Source organism: Macrobrachium nipponense, chromosome 10 (genome assembly GCF_015104395.2).
Source record: "Macrobrachium nipponense isolate FS-2020 chromosome 10, ASM1510439v2, whole genome shotgun sequence".
Lineage (NCBI taxonomy): Eukaryota > Metazoa > Arthropoda > Malacostraca > Decapoda > Palaemonidae > Macrobrachium > Macrobrachium nipponense.
Window position 1 is genome coordinate 5,193,864 of NC_087204.1, and position 13,275 is coordinate 5,207,138.

At 37.1% G+C, this 13,275-nt stretch overlaps 1 protein-coding gene across 1 annotated transcript in view; it reads right to left on the reverse strand.

The window, feature by feature from the left end:
• LOC135224268 (uncharacterized) overlaps positions 1-13,275 on the reverse strand; it is a 118,233-nt gene that overhangs the window by 56,203 nt on the left and 48,755 nt on the right. Inside the window, exon 6 of the mRNA XM_064263115.1 lies at positions 13,035-13,099. Within this exon, the coding sequence (XP_064119185.1) occupies positions 13,035-13,099 (65 nt within the window). The remainder of the gene's footprint in view (positions 1-13,034; positions 13,100-13,275) is intronic.

Below are 13,275 nucleotides of genomic sequence, written 5' to 3' on the forward strand. Positions count from 1 at the left end.
TAACCCTAGGAATAATGGAGAACACGCTGATGGCAAGAGTGATGGTGGGAGTAAAAATAATATGAAAAAAAATATGGATAATATAAGTAACTCCTGTTGGCAAGATTTATAAAAAAAGCTTCGCGCATTCGAGTTTCCTATACAGCGTATAATGCTGCATGATCCGTGGCCCCCGAAACATTCAGCCACGCCAAACGCACGATCATGGCTAACTTATCCGTAAATAATATGAAAACATAGCAATTTGCAGCCCTCTAGGCTCTGTAGTTTTTTAGATCTGAGAGCGGACAGAGAAAGTGCGGACGGACTGCAAAAGCCCTCGAGGAGAAACAGATTATAGATGGTTTGGAAAACAGTTGCAAAGGAAAGTTGATTCTAACAAATTGATTTACAAAAACTTTAGAGTATAAGGAAGATTAGATGGTAAAGGAAAGAAATATGTGGGGGGTGGGTGAGGCGGACTTGTTTCCGGGTTTAGAGACGACCATCTCTTAAGCGAGTAGCACTCGGGGATTTGGGGGGAGGGGGGTTGGCAAGTGTTTTTGCATATCGCTATGTATGAACTATTTCGTTTATGAGTGAGTTTCATCAATATATTTCCCATAAAATTGCTTTTCTTATTAAACAGAGTAGCAGTTTACACTTTTCACGGGCGCCATTATGAGTTTTCCCTGAAAAACGCGGGACGCCATATCTTAAAAACTAACCATAGAATCTTCTTGAAAACAATCTCATGTTTCTAACCTAGGGGCATGGCAACAAAACCGGGCTTGGTGAGAAATGTATACACTTCTTAACTTCACATCTCCAGACTCTCAGTACTCCTCTCTTTTTTCCATCCCGTTTTAGAGCTAAGTGATTTCCAGTCAATCAGTTTTGACCAGACCAACCATAAACCATCACTCCCCTTTCATATTTCCTCAAATTCTGAATGATTTACGAAATGACACGACCCCCCTTTTTTTTTATATACGGTTTCTTCATCCGGAAAACGCCATAGCAACTTCGTTATTATTATTGAATAGCGACTTCGTTATTATTATTATTTTTTTTATGAAAGAGACCAAATCACAATCACTAAGCCCCTGTTCCATTGACGCCATAAATTCATTATTAAGATAATGAATTCTAATTCTTTATTTTCAAACAGGGTTTTCACTAGCGTTTAATTCTACGTAACAATCAACTTCGTTAAACAAAGGTTAATTTTATTGTATTTTCTCTGAAATGATTCATATGATAATTATAAATATTCCCCGTTTGTTAATTAGTCGTGGTACCGAGAACTCAGCCATATCAGCATAATGAATATTTTTTTTGAATATTAATTAGTTGTGTTTATGAAAACAAGGCACCGTAGTCAGTGAAGAGGGAATTACGGTTCTAGGAAGTAATGTTGGTAAAAATCTACGTTAGAATATTTTAAAAAATGGTGTTGGTGATTATATACCAAAATGCTTATATTCTCTCTCTCTCTCTCTCTCTCTCTCTCTCTCTCTCTCTCTCTCTCTCTCTCTCTCTCGTTTCTACAATATATATATATATATATAGATATATAAATATATATATATATATATATATATATATATATATACACATACATATACATATGTATAAATATAAATACGTATATATATTATATAATTATATACACATATTTTATATATATGTATACATATACCTATATACACACATATATAAGTATATACATATATATTTCATATACGTATATGTATACATATGTTATATATACACATATGTGTATATTATGTACATAATATATTCATGCCCGCTGACCCAATGAAAGTAATACGTAGAGAAAATAACCTTAAGATGAATTCTGCGCAAAAGACTGCGCGCGTCTTCTAAAGGTCTTTTTTCAATATTTCCTGCGATAGTCGTCTCGAAATTTATCTCCCTGATGGAGAACCTTTTGAGAGATTTCGTTGGTGAGATACTGCTTGTTTATTGGAGTCTGCTGTGCTCTGCTGTGCTCTGCTCTGCTCTGCTTTGCTCTGCTTTGCTCTGCCCTCCTCCATCGGCGATATCACTTGCATAAGGTTTTCGCGAGGAATATTCAAAAGGTTCAGGGAACGGCATCTTCATTCGTTTTGATATTAACTGCGAGTCTGTTCTCAGAGAGAGAGAGAGAGAGAGAGAGAGAGAGAGAGAGAGAGAGAGAGAGATACTAGATTTGTATACAAGTAAATAAAATGGTGATCCAATGTACACCAATTTAGATTCTTCACATCACTGTTGGAAAGACAGCAAGACCTCACTTATGAGCGCGCGAGAAGTTTATTTATAAATTGTCAGGAAGCCTCATTATTTCTGAAGAAGGATTAGTTATTAAAGAGAGAGAGAGAGAGAGAGAGAGAGAGAGAGAGAGAGAGAGAGAGAGAGAGAGAGAGAGAGAGAGAGAATTTGCACACGTTCCTTCTACTGAATGTTCTCAGCGAAACCTAGTTATGCATTAAGCGCTGTTCATCTAAAAACAATAAATGAATTAATAAATAAATACATAAGTAAATAATTAAAATGTAATACTCAAGTTGCTATATCCTCTGTCAAAAGAAGGAATTCATGGAACATGCGGCAAACGCAGTCATGCAAATGTTCTTGATACTCTCTTAATCTCGGGAATAAAATAAATACATAAGCACCAAAGACTATATAACTTGGGAAGTCCAAAAGTAATAAATCTTCAAGCTAAGCATTGCAAAGCGGATTTAGAAGGAATAGTACAAGGGATTTGGAATGAATGTGCGGATTTGACAATTATCCCGTTTTTTTTTTTCTATGTAAGTTCTGTTGTTCGTGGATTTCCATATCCAGCGTTTACCAAAGTCTTTCAGCCTGGGCGTGGCGCTGGGTATTTGCAGAATTCAACGTAACTGGAATGCATCTAAATATATGCAATGGATAAACAAGTATAAAAATGGGAGAATGAAGAAACTTGCAGAGTCGATGGAAACTTTCTTAATTTCGTATCGAAGTCTAAGATGATGGTGAGAGAGAGGATGAGGAGGAGGTCGGAAGGGAGGAGGATGCAGCCGGATGGAGGAAGGAGGAGGAGGAGGATGACAGGAGGAGGCATAGATAATATGACCCAACTCGAAACAATTCCTCGAAGGAGCAAAGTTCACGTCATATTTCATGCCACAACGGCCATAGGACTCCAAATCTCGTCCTCTGAGGCTCGATAACCCTCTTAGTCGTGTCATGAGATCTATCTACGAGTATGAGAAGTTTTCGAAGAAGAGAGAGAGAGAGAGAGAGAGAGAGAGAGAGAGAGAGATAGAGAAAGAGGGAGAGAGAGATGGTTTCATCTCAGTTTGGTGATTATTATCATGACTGCCTCCCGTTCACAATATTATATATATATATATATATATATATATATATATATATATATATATATATATATATATATATATATATATATATATATATATATATATACCCCTTGACACTACTGTGTTCAGATTTGATATATAAGATTTTTGTGTGATAATCGTTTTAGTCCATCTTATTCGTTTTCTCTAGATAAAATGCTACATTCTAGATAATTAGAGGTCGTGGTAATATGATAGTTTAGCTATTGCGACCACATAAACGCTGGCAAATATTTGCTCCAGTGTTTAGAAGCAGACATTCTCTCTCTCTCTCTCTCTCTCTCTGCCACCAGAAGTCGTAAAAAGCAACATCGTGGAAGAATTTAAAAGAAAACTAGAGAAAATCATTAGGACACTGCGAATGGACAGTAATACCTGCTCCTAGAGATAAGTGAGCAAACGACGTCTCCTCTTAGTATGGGCCAACAAGTCTTTGAGACCTCTCTTCTCTCTCTCTCTCTAAATATAGCACCACTTCCACATAATTGAAAGGCAGACAGCAAATAAGGGCAATTTCACAAAAATTCCAAATCCTAGAATATTCCTGGAAAAGTGGTTCCAGTGAAGGAATCGTGAATTCCAAATCCATTCATCTTTCCTGGAAAATCGCTTCCAGTGAAGGAATCTTCTCAGCCAATAGCCACTGATTGCAAAACCGATGAAACCAGGAGTCGATATTTGCAAATGCCACCCCCCCCCCCCCACCCCCCCCCCCCCCCCCCCACCCCCCCCCCCCCCCCCCCCACACCCCCCCCCCCCCCCCCACACCCCACCCCACCTCCACCCCACCCTTCGGAACTGCTGACTCTGTTTTTTCGAATGTCTGAGATGACTGTGTAGATTCCTTTAACCGGAAGACGGGATTATGGGGCTTAGAGGAAAATATTGACCCAAGGTCGCCCAGTAAAAGGACAATTTATTTTTAGGAGGCTTTTTCATCATATGTTTTGACGAAAAAGGTGGTTTTTCATTTTATGGGTGGTTTTTTTTATATTCATCTCACAAAAAAAACCTGTGGATTCTTTTCTACATTATTATTATTATTATTATTATTATTATTATTATTATTATTATTATTATTATTATTATTATTATTACTCAAAACGTGTATGCATTCTTACCGAAAGATCAGAAGAACCACGGAATTACCTAACAAGTTTCCAGATGAGAAGTGAATTGAACTGAATTGAATTGATGTGTTTCAGAATACTATAAGAAACCTTTCGTTCGTACTCAGGTGATTTTGGAAGCTTGAGATATATATATATATATAAATATATATATATATATATATATATATATATATATATATATATATATATATATATATATGGGTGGGTGTGTGAGTAAATAAATTCTTCTGTTAAAACAGGATACGTGTCAAGTATAACAGACCCATAAAACACTCTGGTTTAAAGCTTAGGTTTTATATTTTGCTGAACTGCCTCCCACCCTTATCAAGTAGTGAATGGTAAAAGAAGTTACATTGGCTAAATAAATAGTGGGAGAAATGCCCTTATGTAACATTTGTTGCAGTACAAATGAGAAGGCTGAGATAATGAAATATATTTTAGCTCACTATTGACAATTTCTGAAGGGTTGCCTTCTTTTACCGAGTTTGAAAGTGAAGATATGGAGCCCAACCAGAAAAATAAAACAAGAATTAAATTGAATGAGAGGAGAGCGTGATAAAAAGAAGTGTGATAGACTTGGGAATTGTCTGGGAAAGTTTCTCAATTTCACTTTGAGAGAAGTTTCCCAACTCTTAGAGGATCTATTGTTATTACTTCTTGAAATGAAGCCGCAATGTCGAAGGCCGGTGGTAACCGAACACTAATAAAATTGTCAGTTACTGCTTCATCCTGGCCGTTTTGTACAGTTTTCAAAGGTGCCATTAAAAACAGGACCCCATGAAAAGCACGTCGTGTACTCTCTCTCTCTCTCTCTCTCTCTCTCTCTCTCTCTCTCTCTCTCTCGGGTATACTGTGACACTCGATTAATTCATCCAAAAGCATCTTTGCTGAAGGTTTAAGAGAAACCTCTTTTTTTTTTTTTTTTTTTTTTTTTTTTGTTCAGTGGCTTATGAAAAATACATCTTCACAAATTACTAATACATTTAGTCTTAAATTCAATATCTGATCAAAATTCCAGTAAGTACGATTAAAACTATACATTTTTCAGTAGCCACGAGGGACCCGTGTTGCAGTATCAAATGCAAATCACCAAAAAGATGAATGATACATCTGAAATTTATGATACATCGGAATTCGAGGATATGCTTAATGATTGATTTTGGTATTCAAGTCGTTTTGAAACGCCTTGTAAACTGCAATTATATCTTGATGCTAAATTTAGGTGTTTAGGTGTTCGACAATGTAGAAATTTAATGGCATTTATTGGCATGAAAAATATTACAGGCTTTAATATTCCCCATGACATTAAATGACATTAAATTTCTTTTTGTCGAATACCTAATCACCTAATCTAAACATCAGGATATAATTAGAATTTACGAGGCGTCTTAACTAGTAAAACTTATTATTCGGCATTTTCACCTTCAATTCTCCTTACAGAATTACTTGAATTTACAGTCAGGTCAATGAAGACATCGAAAAAGGGAAGAATACAAAGATATCAACGTTTTTTTCCCCTAAGGGGAAAGAAAAATTATTGACAAAACGTAAAATGGTTTAAAAGCCAGCAAATTATTTCAGTGGACAGAGGTGCAGTGTCCTGGGAAAGGTGGTGCACTCCCGAATTGAATAAACACCGTGACCTTGAACCACATCGGGTTTTATTCGGAATAAATACGAGATTCTGTTGTCCATTTTGTCGACGGGGTATTGGTATCCACCTGCTACTTCTAGCCATTGTTTATAATAGCTTTCACGTTGACCAACAAAACAGTTTGATATATTCAAATCCATTATAAAAATAAAGATGTCTTTCAACTTATTCCAAGCCCTTCTGATGCTGTCCGCTTAATTTATCAAGAAAATATCTGACCGCCATATTTTCTTAATTAATCAAAGTAATTTCATAAGATACTTTCTCCATTTCCTTCTATGTCTTCTGTGTATATTCGGTGTCATTTAAGTAGCCAGATCGTTCGTCAGCTGAAAAAATACTTTCAATTGCTCTGATGGCTTATGAGTGTCTTCTGAACCTAGCACTAGTGTTTTGGCTTACTCCAAACTACTTTGTTGTTGTTGTTGTTGTTGTTGTTATTGCTGTTGTTAAAAAGATCTGAAAAATATGTATCGCGTTGAGTTAAAGATACAGGAATTTTATATAGGATATTTATGATTTATCAGAATGAAAACGTGAAAAAATAAATAATGTTCAGTAAAAATTATTTCTAATAAAATAAAGCGTATTTACTTTAATTTTCGTTGGTGAAACAACACACAATTTGACAGTAGATTTTAGCATGCGCCCCGAGTAAGCTGGAGGTCAAATCACGCCTTGTATTGATAGAATATTTCTTTGGCTTAGAGTCCGTTCCTTATTCTAATTGAGGTTAAACAGTAAAGCCTCTTATTGCTCTGCATAAATTCTGTGATCTACTTTCTCCGTAAATTCTGTGACTTACTTGCTCCATAAATTCTGTGACCTTCTGTCCTCATAAATTCTGCGACTTTTTTTTCCATATAAATTCTGTGACCTTCTTTCCCAATAAATTCTGAGACCTTCTTTCCCCATAAATGCTGTGACTTACTTTCCCCATGAATTCTGTGACCTACTTTCCCCAGAAATTCTGTGACATTCTTTCCCAATAAATTCTGTGACCTACTTTCCCCAAAAATTCTGTGACCCTCGGGACAAATTGTCTTTCAAGCCTAAAAGAGGAGTCATATGATGTTATAAATTCTGTGACCTATTTTCCCCATAAATTCTGTGACCTTCTTTCCACATAAATTCTCAGACCTACTTTCTCCATAAATTGTGACCTACTTTCCCCATAAATTCTATGACCCACTTTCCCCATGATTTAATCTTCTGGGTAAATGGGTGATAATTACGTTGCAGATGTCTCACACTTTGGCATGATAAGTCCGCATTCACGAGACAATCCCATCGAAGGAGGAGAAAGTTGACAGCGTTTGGGGATCCTCTTTGAGAACAATTCGCCCTCGGGACAAACAACCTTTCAGGACTGAAAAAGAGGATCCCTATGATGTCATCAATTGCTGTCCAGCGCAGCTCCAACCGAGAATCACCAGTTCCCAGAAAACTCGACGTCTCCGAAGAATTACCCTCGTATTTCCTTACCTTTTTGAGGTTTTATTTTCCTTCAGCAGTATCTCTCTCTCTCTCTCTCTCTCTCTCTCTCTCTCTCTCTCTCTCTCTCTCTCTCTCTCTCTCTCTCTTCGCGTGATTGTTTCTTATTTGTCTTCATCCTCCGGGAAGAGATCGTGTTTTATGATCTTACTTCTGCCCAAGACTTGATTACTCCACTCGGATTGCCAGGGAAACCTTTGCCGCTCTTCCTATGCTTTCAGTTATCGTCATTTTGTGTAAAATGTCAAGACATGAAATTATTGTCCCAATTCAAATGTTACTGATAATATGCATTGCCTTATTTAACATGCTTTATGCGCGAGACAGTACCGGGTATCACATTCATCTTGTTTTAAATGCAATTTAAGACAAAGCAATTTCAATTGTTTTCTTTTACAAAAAACTAAAAATGCATAGAAAAAAGTAAGCGCTCAAAATTACAAGGGACGAAATTTGACGCACTAAGGTGGAAGATGTTCAGGTGTTATAGAAATATGCGTAAGTACTTGAACAAGTGAAATGTAAAAACAAAATATGCTCCTTGATCTGCACCAGTCTTGCAGATTGCAATTTTTTAAATATATATTATTTATTTATTCGCGTCATTCCAAGTGGTAAATGCTAATCGACCGTTAAACCTCAAATCATGGTTAAGTTTGTATTGTTATATGTAATAGTCTCTTAAAGATAGTTATAAACGGCCTTAATAATCCGCCAGTTCTTCATCGCAGTTGAACGCTTTCGAATCGAGTTTCCCCGAAACCTATTCGGTCGATGGAATGGAGAAGCCGAGCAATTTCAATGTTTTTTCTGGTTTTGTTTTTCGTCGTGTTTTTCTTGATGTACATATATCTCTATGAGGATGTGAACATGGGTATCGCTTGTAACTACGTTATGTAAACATTCTCTGTAAAGGTCATATGTTTTTGTGAAAAGAGCTTTCAACTCCCACGTATGTTTCTAATACGCTCCAGCATGTGAGTATAACGTCCTCTTCGGATTCCTTGATTTATTTATTATTCCATTTAGCCTCTGTTCCCTCCGTACACTTTAAACACTAAAATATGCATATAAAATACTCATAACTTCACGCTATGCTTCAGCCTCTCAGCTAAAATATACTGTACCAATTATAGATGCATGAATACACAACTTTTTTTTTTTAGATGTATTGCAGTCAGATTTAGAATAGCAACACAATTGAACTCGGTGCCCTGTTTAAATAGACGCATAAAAATGATTTAATTTCGGAGCCAAAACAAGTCATTCAGTGCAGTAGTACCACGTTCGGCCTAACACTGGATTATATTAAAGTGCTATTAGCCGGCGTAATCACTGATAATTTCATTACAGTTCCAATTGGAACATCAACTGCTTTCAGTCGAAGTTATACGAACATTGATCGATTTCCTAGGTCAAAGGAAAATGTTGATTTGGTCTGTCTTTTGGGGAAAACAAGTTATTACCATAATAATCATACTATAATGGGCGTAATGTCTGTCTGTCTGTCTGTCATTCAATCACGGCCAAACGGCTGGTCAGATGGGCATGAAACTTAGCAGGGTTATGGTGGGGACCCTAAGATGGTTTGTAATGGGGTTTCATCCAACCTACCCCCTCCTTTGTAGGGGGTGGGGATGAGAAGGGATTCCCTGAAACGGAGCTGTTTCTGGCCGTGAAACGAGGCTGGTTATTTCCGTCGACTTGGTTACTTTACGAATTTTCATACATAATTTCTATACAACTTCCCCGGAGAAAGTCGCGAATATTTCAGATCAGACACAATAGAAGATGAAAATTATCATCAATATCCGCAAGATTTTCTGAATAACTGAAATCCATCGGGACTGCCAGTGCACAAAATAACGTTGAAGAAGTACTGCCCGGTAATGTTGCTTCGGAATTTCGATCCTGCCAATGGACATTGCAACGGAACGAGGTAACCGTTATGGAGCTAAACTCCCACGTCATCGAAGCAGTTATGGCAACGGGCCCTAACACCGGCAAACGTCTGTTCATCCCCCGGATTCCTCTGATGCCTTTGGACAACCAGTTTCCGTTCCAGTTACGGCGCAGGCAGTTTCCCATCAACCTGGCCTTCTCATTCACTGCAAACAAGTCGCATGGCCAGACTTTGGATCGTGTTGGTGTGTTTCTGCCGTCACCCATGTTCACGCATGGCCAACTGTATGTGGCGATGAGCAGAGCAACTGACTCTGCCAACTTGAAATTAAGTTGTGGACAAACTGATCGCCCTTATTTTAATATTGCTGAACAAATAGTACATATAAATTTTTCACTTCTGCACCCGTATTTTATCACCCATCGTAGATGGGTAAGTTTGCTACCACTACTACTACTACTACTAATAATAATAATAATAATATAATAATAATAATAATAATAATGAATAATAATAGTAAGAATATTGCATATGTTATAGTAATTTCTGATGCTTTCTGCCTTTTGGGGAAAAAAAGTCATTACCACAATAATAATAATAATAATAATAATAATAATAATAATAATAATAATAATAATAATAAGAAACTGAAGGAATGATAACAGCGGCACAAGATCAGGCCCTAAGAACCAGATATATCCAAAGAACGATAGATGGAAATAACATCTCTCCCATATGTAGGAAGTGCAATACGAAAAATGAGACCATAAACCACATAGCAAGCGAATGTCCGGCACTTGCACAGAACCAGTACAAAAAGAGGCATGATTCGGTAGCAAAAGCCCTCCACTGGAGCCTGTGCAAGAAACATCAGCTATCTTGCAGTAATAAGTGGTACGAGCACCAACCTGAAGGAGTGATAGAAAACGATCAGCCAAAGATCCTCTGGGACTATGGTATCAGAACAGATAGGGTGATACGTGCAAACAGACCAGACGTGACGTTGATTGACAAAATCAAGAAGAAAGTATCACTCATTGATGTCGCAATGCCATGGGACACCAGAGTTGAAGAGAAAGAAAGGGAAAAAATGAATAAGTATCAAGATCTGAAAATAGAAATAAGAAGGATATGGAATATGCCAGTGGAAATTGTACCCATAATCATAGGAACACTAGGCACGATCCCAAGATCCCTGAAAAAGAATCTGGAAAAAATAGAGGCTGGAGTAGCTCCAGGACTCATGCAAAAGAGTGTGATCCTAGAAACGGCTCACATAGCAAGAAGAGTGATGGACTCCTAAGGAGGCAGGATGCAACCCGGAACCCCCCAGTCGAATTGGAGAACTGTGATATAGCAAAAAAAAAAAAAATGATATTGCATATGTTATCAGTAATTCTTGATTCTCCCTACTTTATCCTTCGAACACAAACGTCATCATTGACACAGTTGTACCAAGTGCAACGTACTTCATTAATAGATTGTGAGAGCTAACAATATTATCCATCCATCAGTTTTCTTTTCTGCGATTCTATAGACATGCCGAAAAGGTGAATGAGGTATATATGCCATTTATCCAATAGTGTAGTGAATGAAGTAGTATTATGAGATCCAAACCAGGCACAAGAAACGAAAAAGCGTACACGACACCAGACCACAATAGATCATGACCAGAGGAATGATAAATAAATAATCAGCCTTCATTTTACGAGCAACCCTCCAGTTCATTTTGAGCTTCTCTGTAAAACATCAGGTGTACCCGTACTGGAATTGATGTTGACCCAACGCATTTTGTATCTTAGAAGCGAATGAAAAGCAAATAGGCTTCGCTGCATGAGAACGATTGTTCCTCAGAGGATCTTTTGATTCAACCAGTTCATCGTCTCTTGAGTGGGAGCGTCAGTTTCTTCACAAAGGAACAATTAAAAGCAATGAAAGAAAAACCTCTATGTGAGCTCGGAATCGTATATATAATCAACCACTTACAACTTCAAAGGAAGCGAGATAAAATTCTACTGGTAACTAACGAATTCGTTGGAGATGATAATCTCCTTTCGACGGAGATATTAATGAGAGCAAAATTACGCCGGAGGTAAAGGATCCCGGAAGTTATAATCCCCAAAGCTGATTAGTGTTATGTCAACAACAACAACAACCGCTGGATGACGTCTTTGGGAATCTCTCTCTCTCTCTCTCTCTCTCTCTCTCTCTCTCTCTCTCTCTCTCTCCTCTCTTGCTTTATTATCGTTTTGATGGTATCTGATACAATCTCATCAAACGAAACACTCTTTATTGAAGTTCGATTTTATCGTGTTGCAAATTGTGCAATAATCTTATTTATTGCTTGTTATTTATTATTTTTATTTACCAACTCGTGTAGAAAAAGTACGACATCCATTACAGAGAAATGTAATTAAAAGTAAAAATAAAAATAAAAACTTAAAAGTCGTAGAAAGGAAGATTTAAAGAATGAATGAGAACAGTGTGAAAAACATTAATGCTTCTATGAAAAAACAAAGAAAGCAATTGTCATATAATCAGATGCGTTAATGATTTTATGTAAGAATAAATGAAAGCAGTTGTCATATTTGCAGATGCATTAGTGTTTATATGTAAGAATAAATAAGAAGAAAGATAAACAGACAGACTGACTTTTAAATGGAATAATGTGTACTTTAGATACGGAAATAAGGAAGGACTATTATATTAAAAACACTGAAGGCAGCAAAGTCAGCGATGTATAAATATCATGAATGCAGTGGAAGACTATTCTGTGAAAATAATGATAAATTTTGTTAGTTCATACGAGCGTAAATGTACTCTCCCCTGCGAACAACTGACCTCGCTAATTGACCGAGGGGGAAAGTATCATTAACAATACAAAAGGTCGTAATGTAACTTTCACAGGGCAGCTGAATGGTATAGTGATGAGGCTTTGAAATCAGTGGGAATAGCAGTGATGACTGCAAAAGCAAGCAAATGTCAGAGGTCATGAGCGTGTGTGATTGCAATCATGATAATTTGTGATTTGAATGTAACATACGCAGCAGAGGGTAGTACCATCACACCCACAGAAATAAGTATCTCATTTGAAATATATAATTAAATTAAATGGTTTAAATTTTCGTTGGTGAAACAATGCGCTATTTGACCGTAGATTTTAGCACACTACTGAGATGGCATTGTCTGTCCGTCCTCAGATCTTAAGAGCTACAGAGGCTAGACGGCTGTAAATTTCTGTGTTATTCATCCACCTTCCAATCATCAAACACACCAAATAGCAGCCCTTTAGCCTCAATAGTTTTGATTTTATTTAAGGTTAAAGTTAGCCATAACCCTGCATCTGGCAACGATATAGGTCAGGCCACCACCGTGCCGTGGCTAAAGTTTTCAGTAGCCTAGATTATAAGCGCTTTTTTATTTGTTTTCTTTTGCTGTCAATTGATCTTTCAAACCATCTCTGGAGATGAATATGCAAACCACCGCTTTTCCAAACATGGAATCACAGCTGACAAGCATACTGGTCAGAAAACAGCATTTGAGAGAATTTATCTCTTTCCTATCCATCGCATAAAACGTCAACTTTTGAGAGCAGTTAGAGCATTTGTTGAGGAAACAGGAGGGAAAGGTCACGAAGTGTCCAACGCATAATTATTCTGTAAGCAAGAGATTTCCAATTCACTTTTAAATACTCGA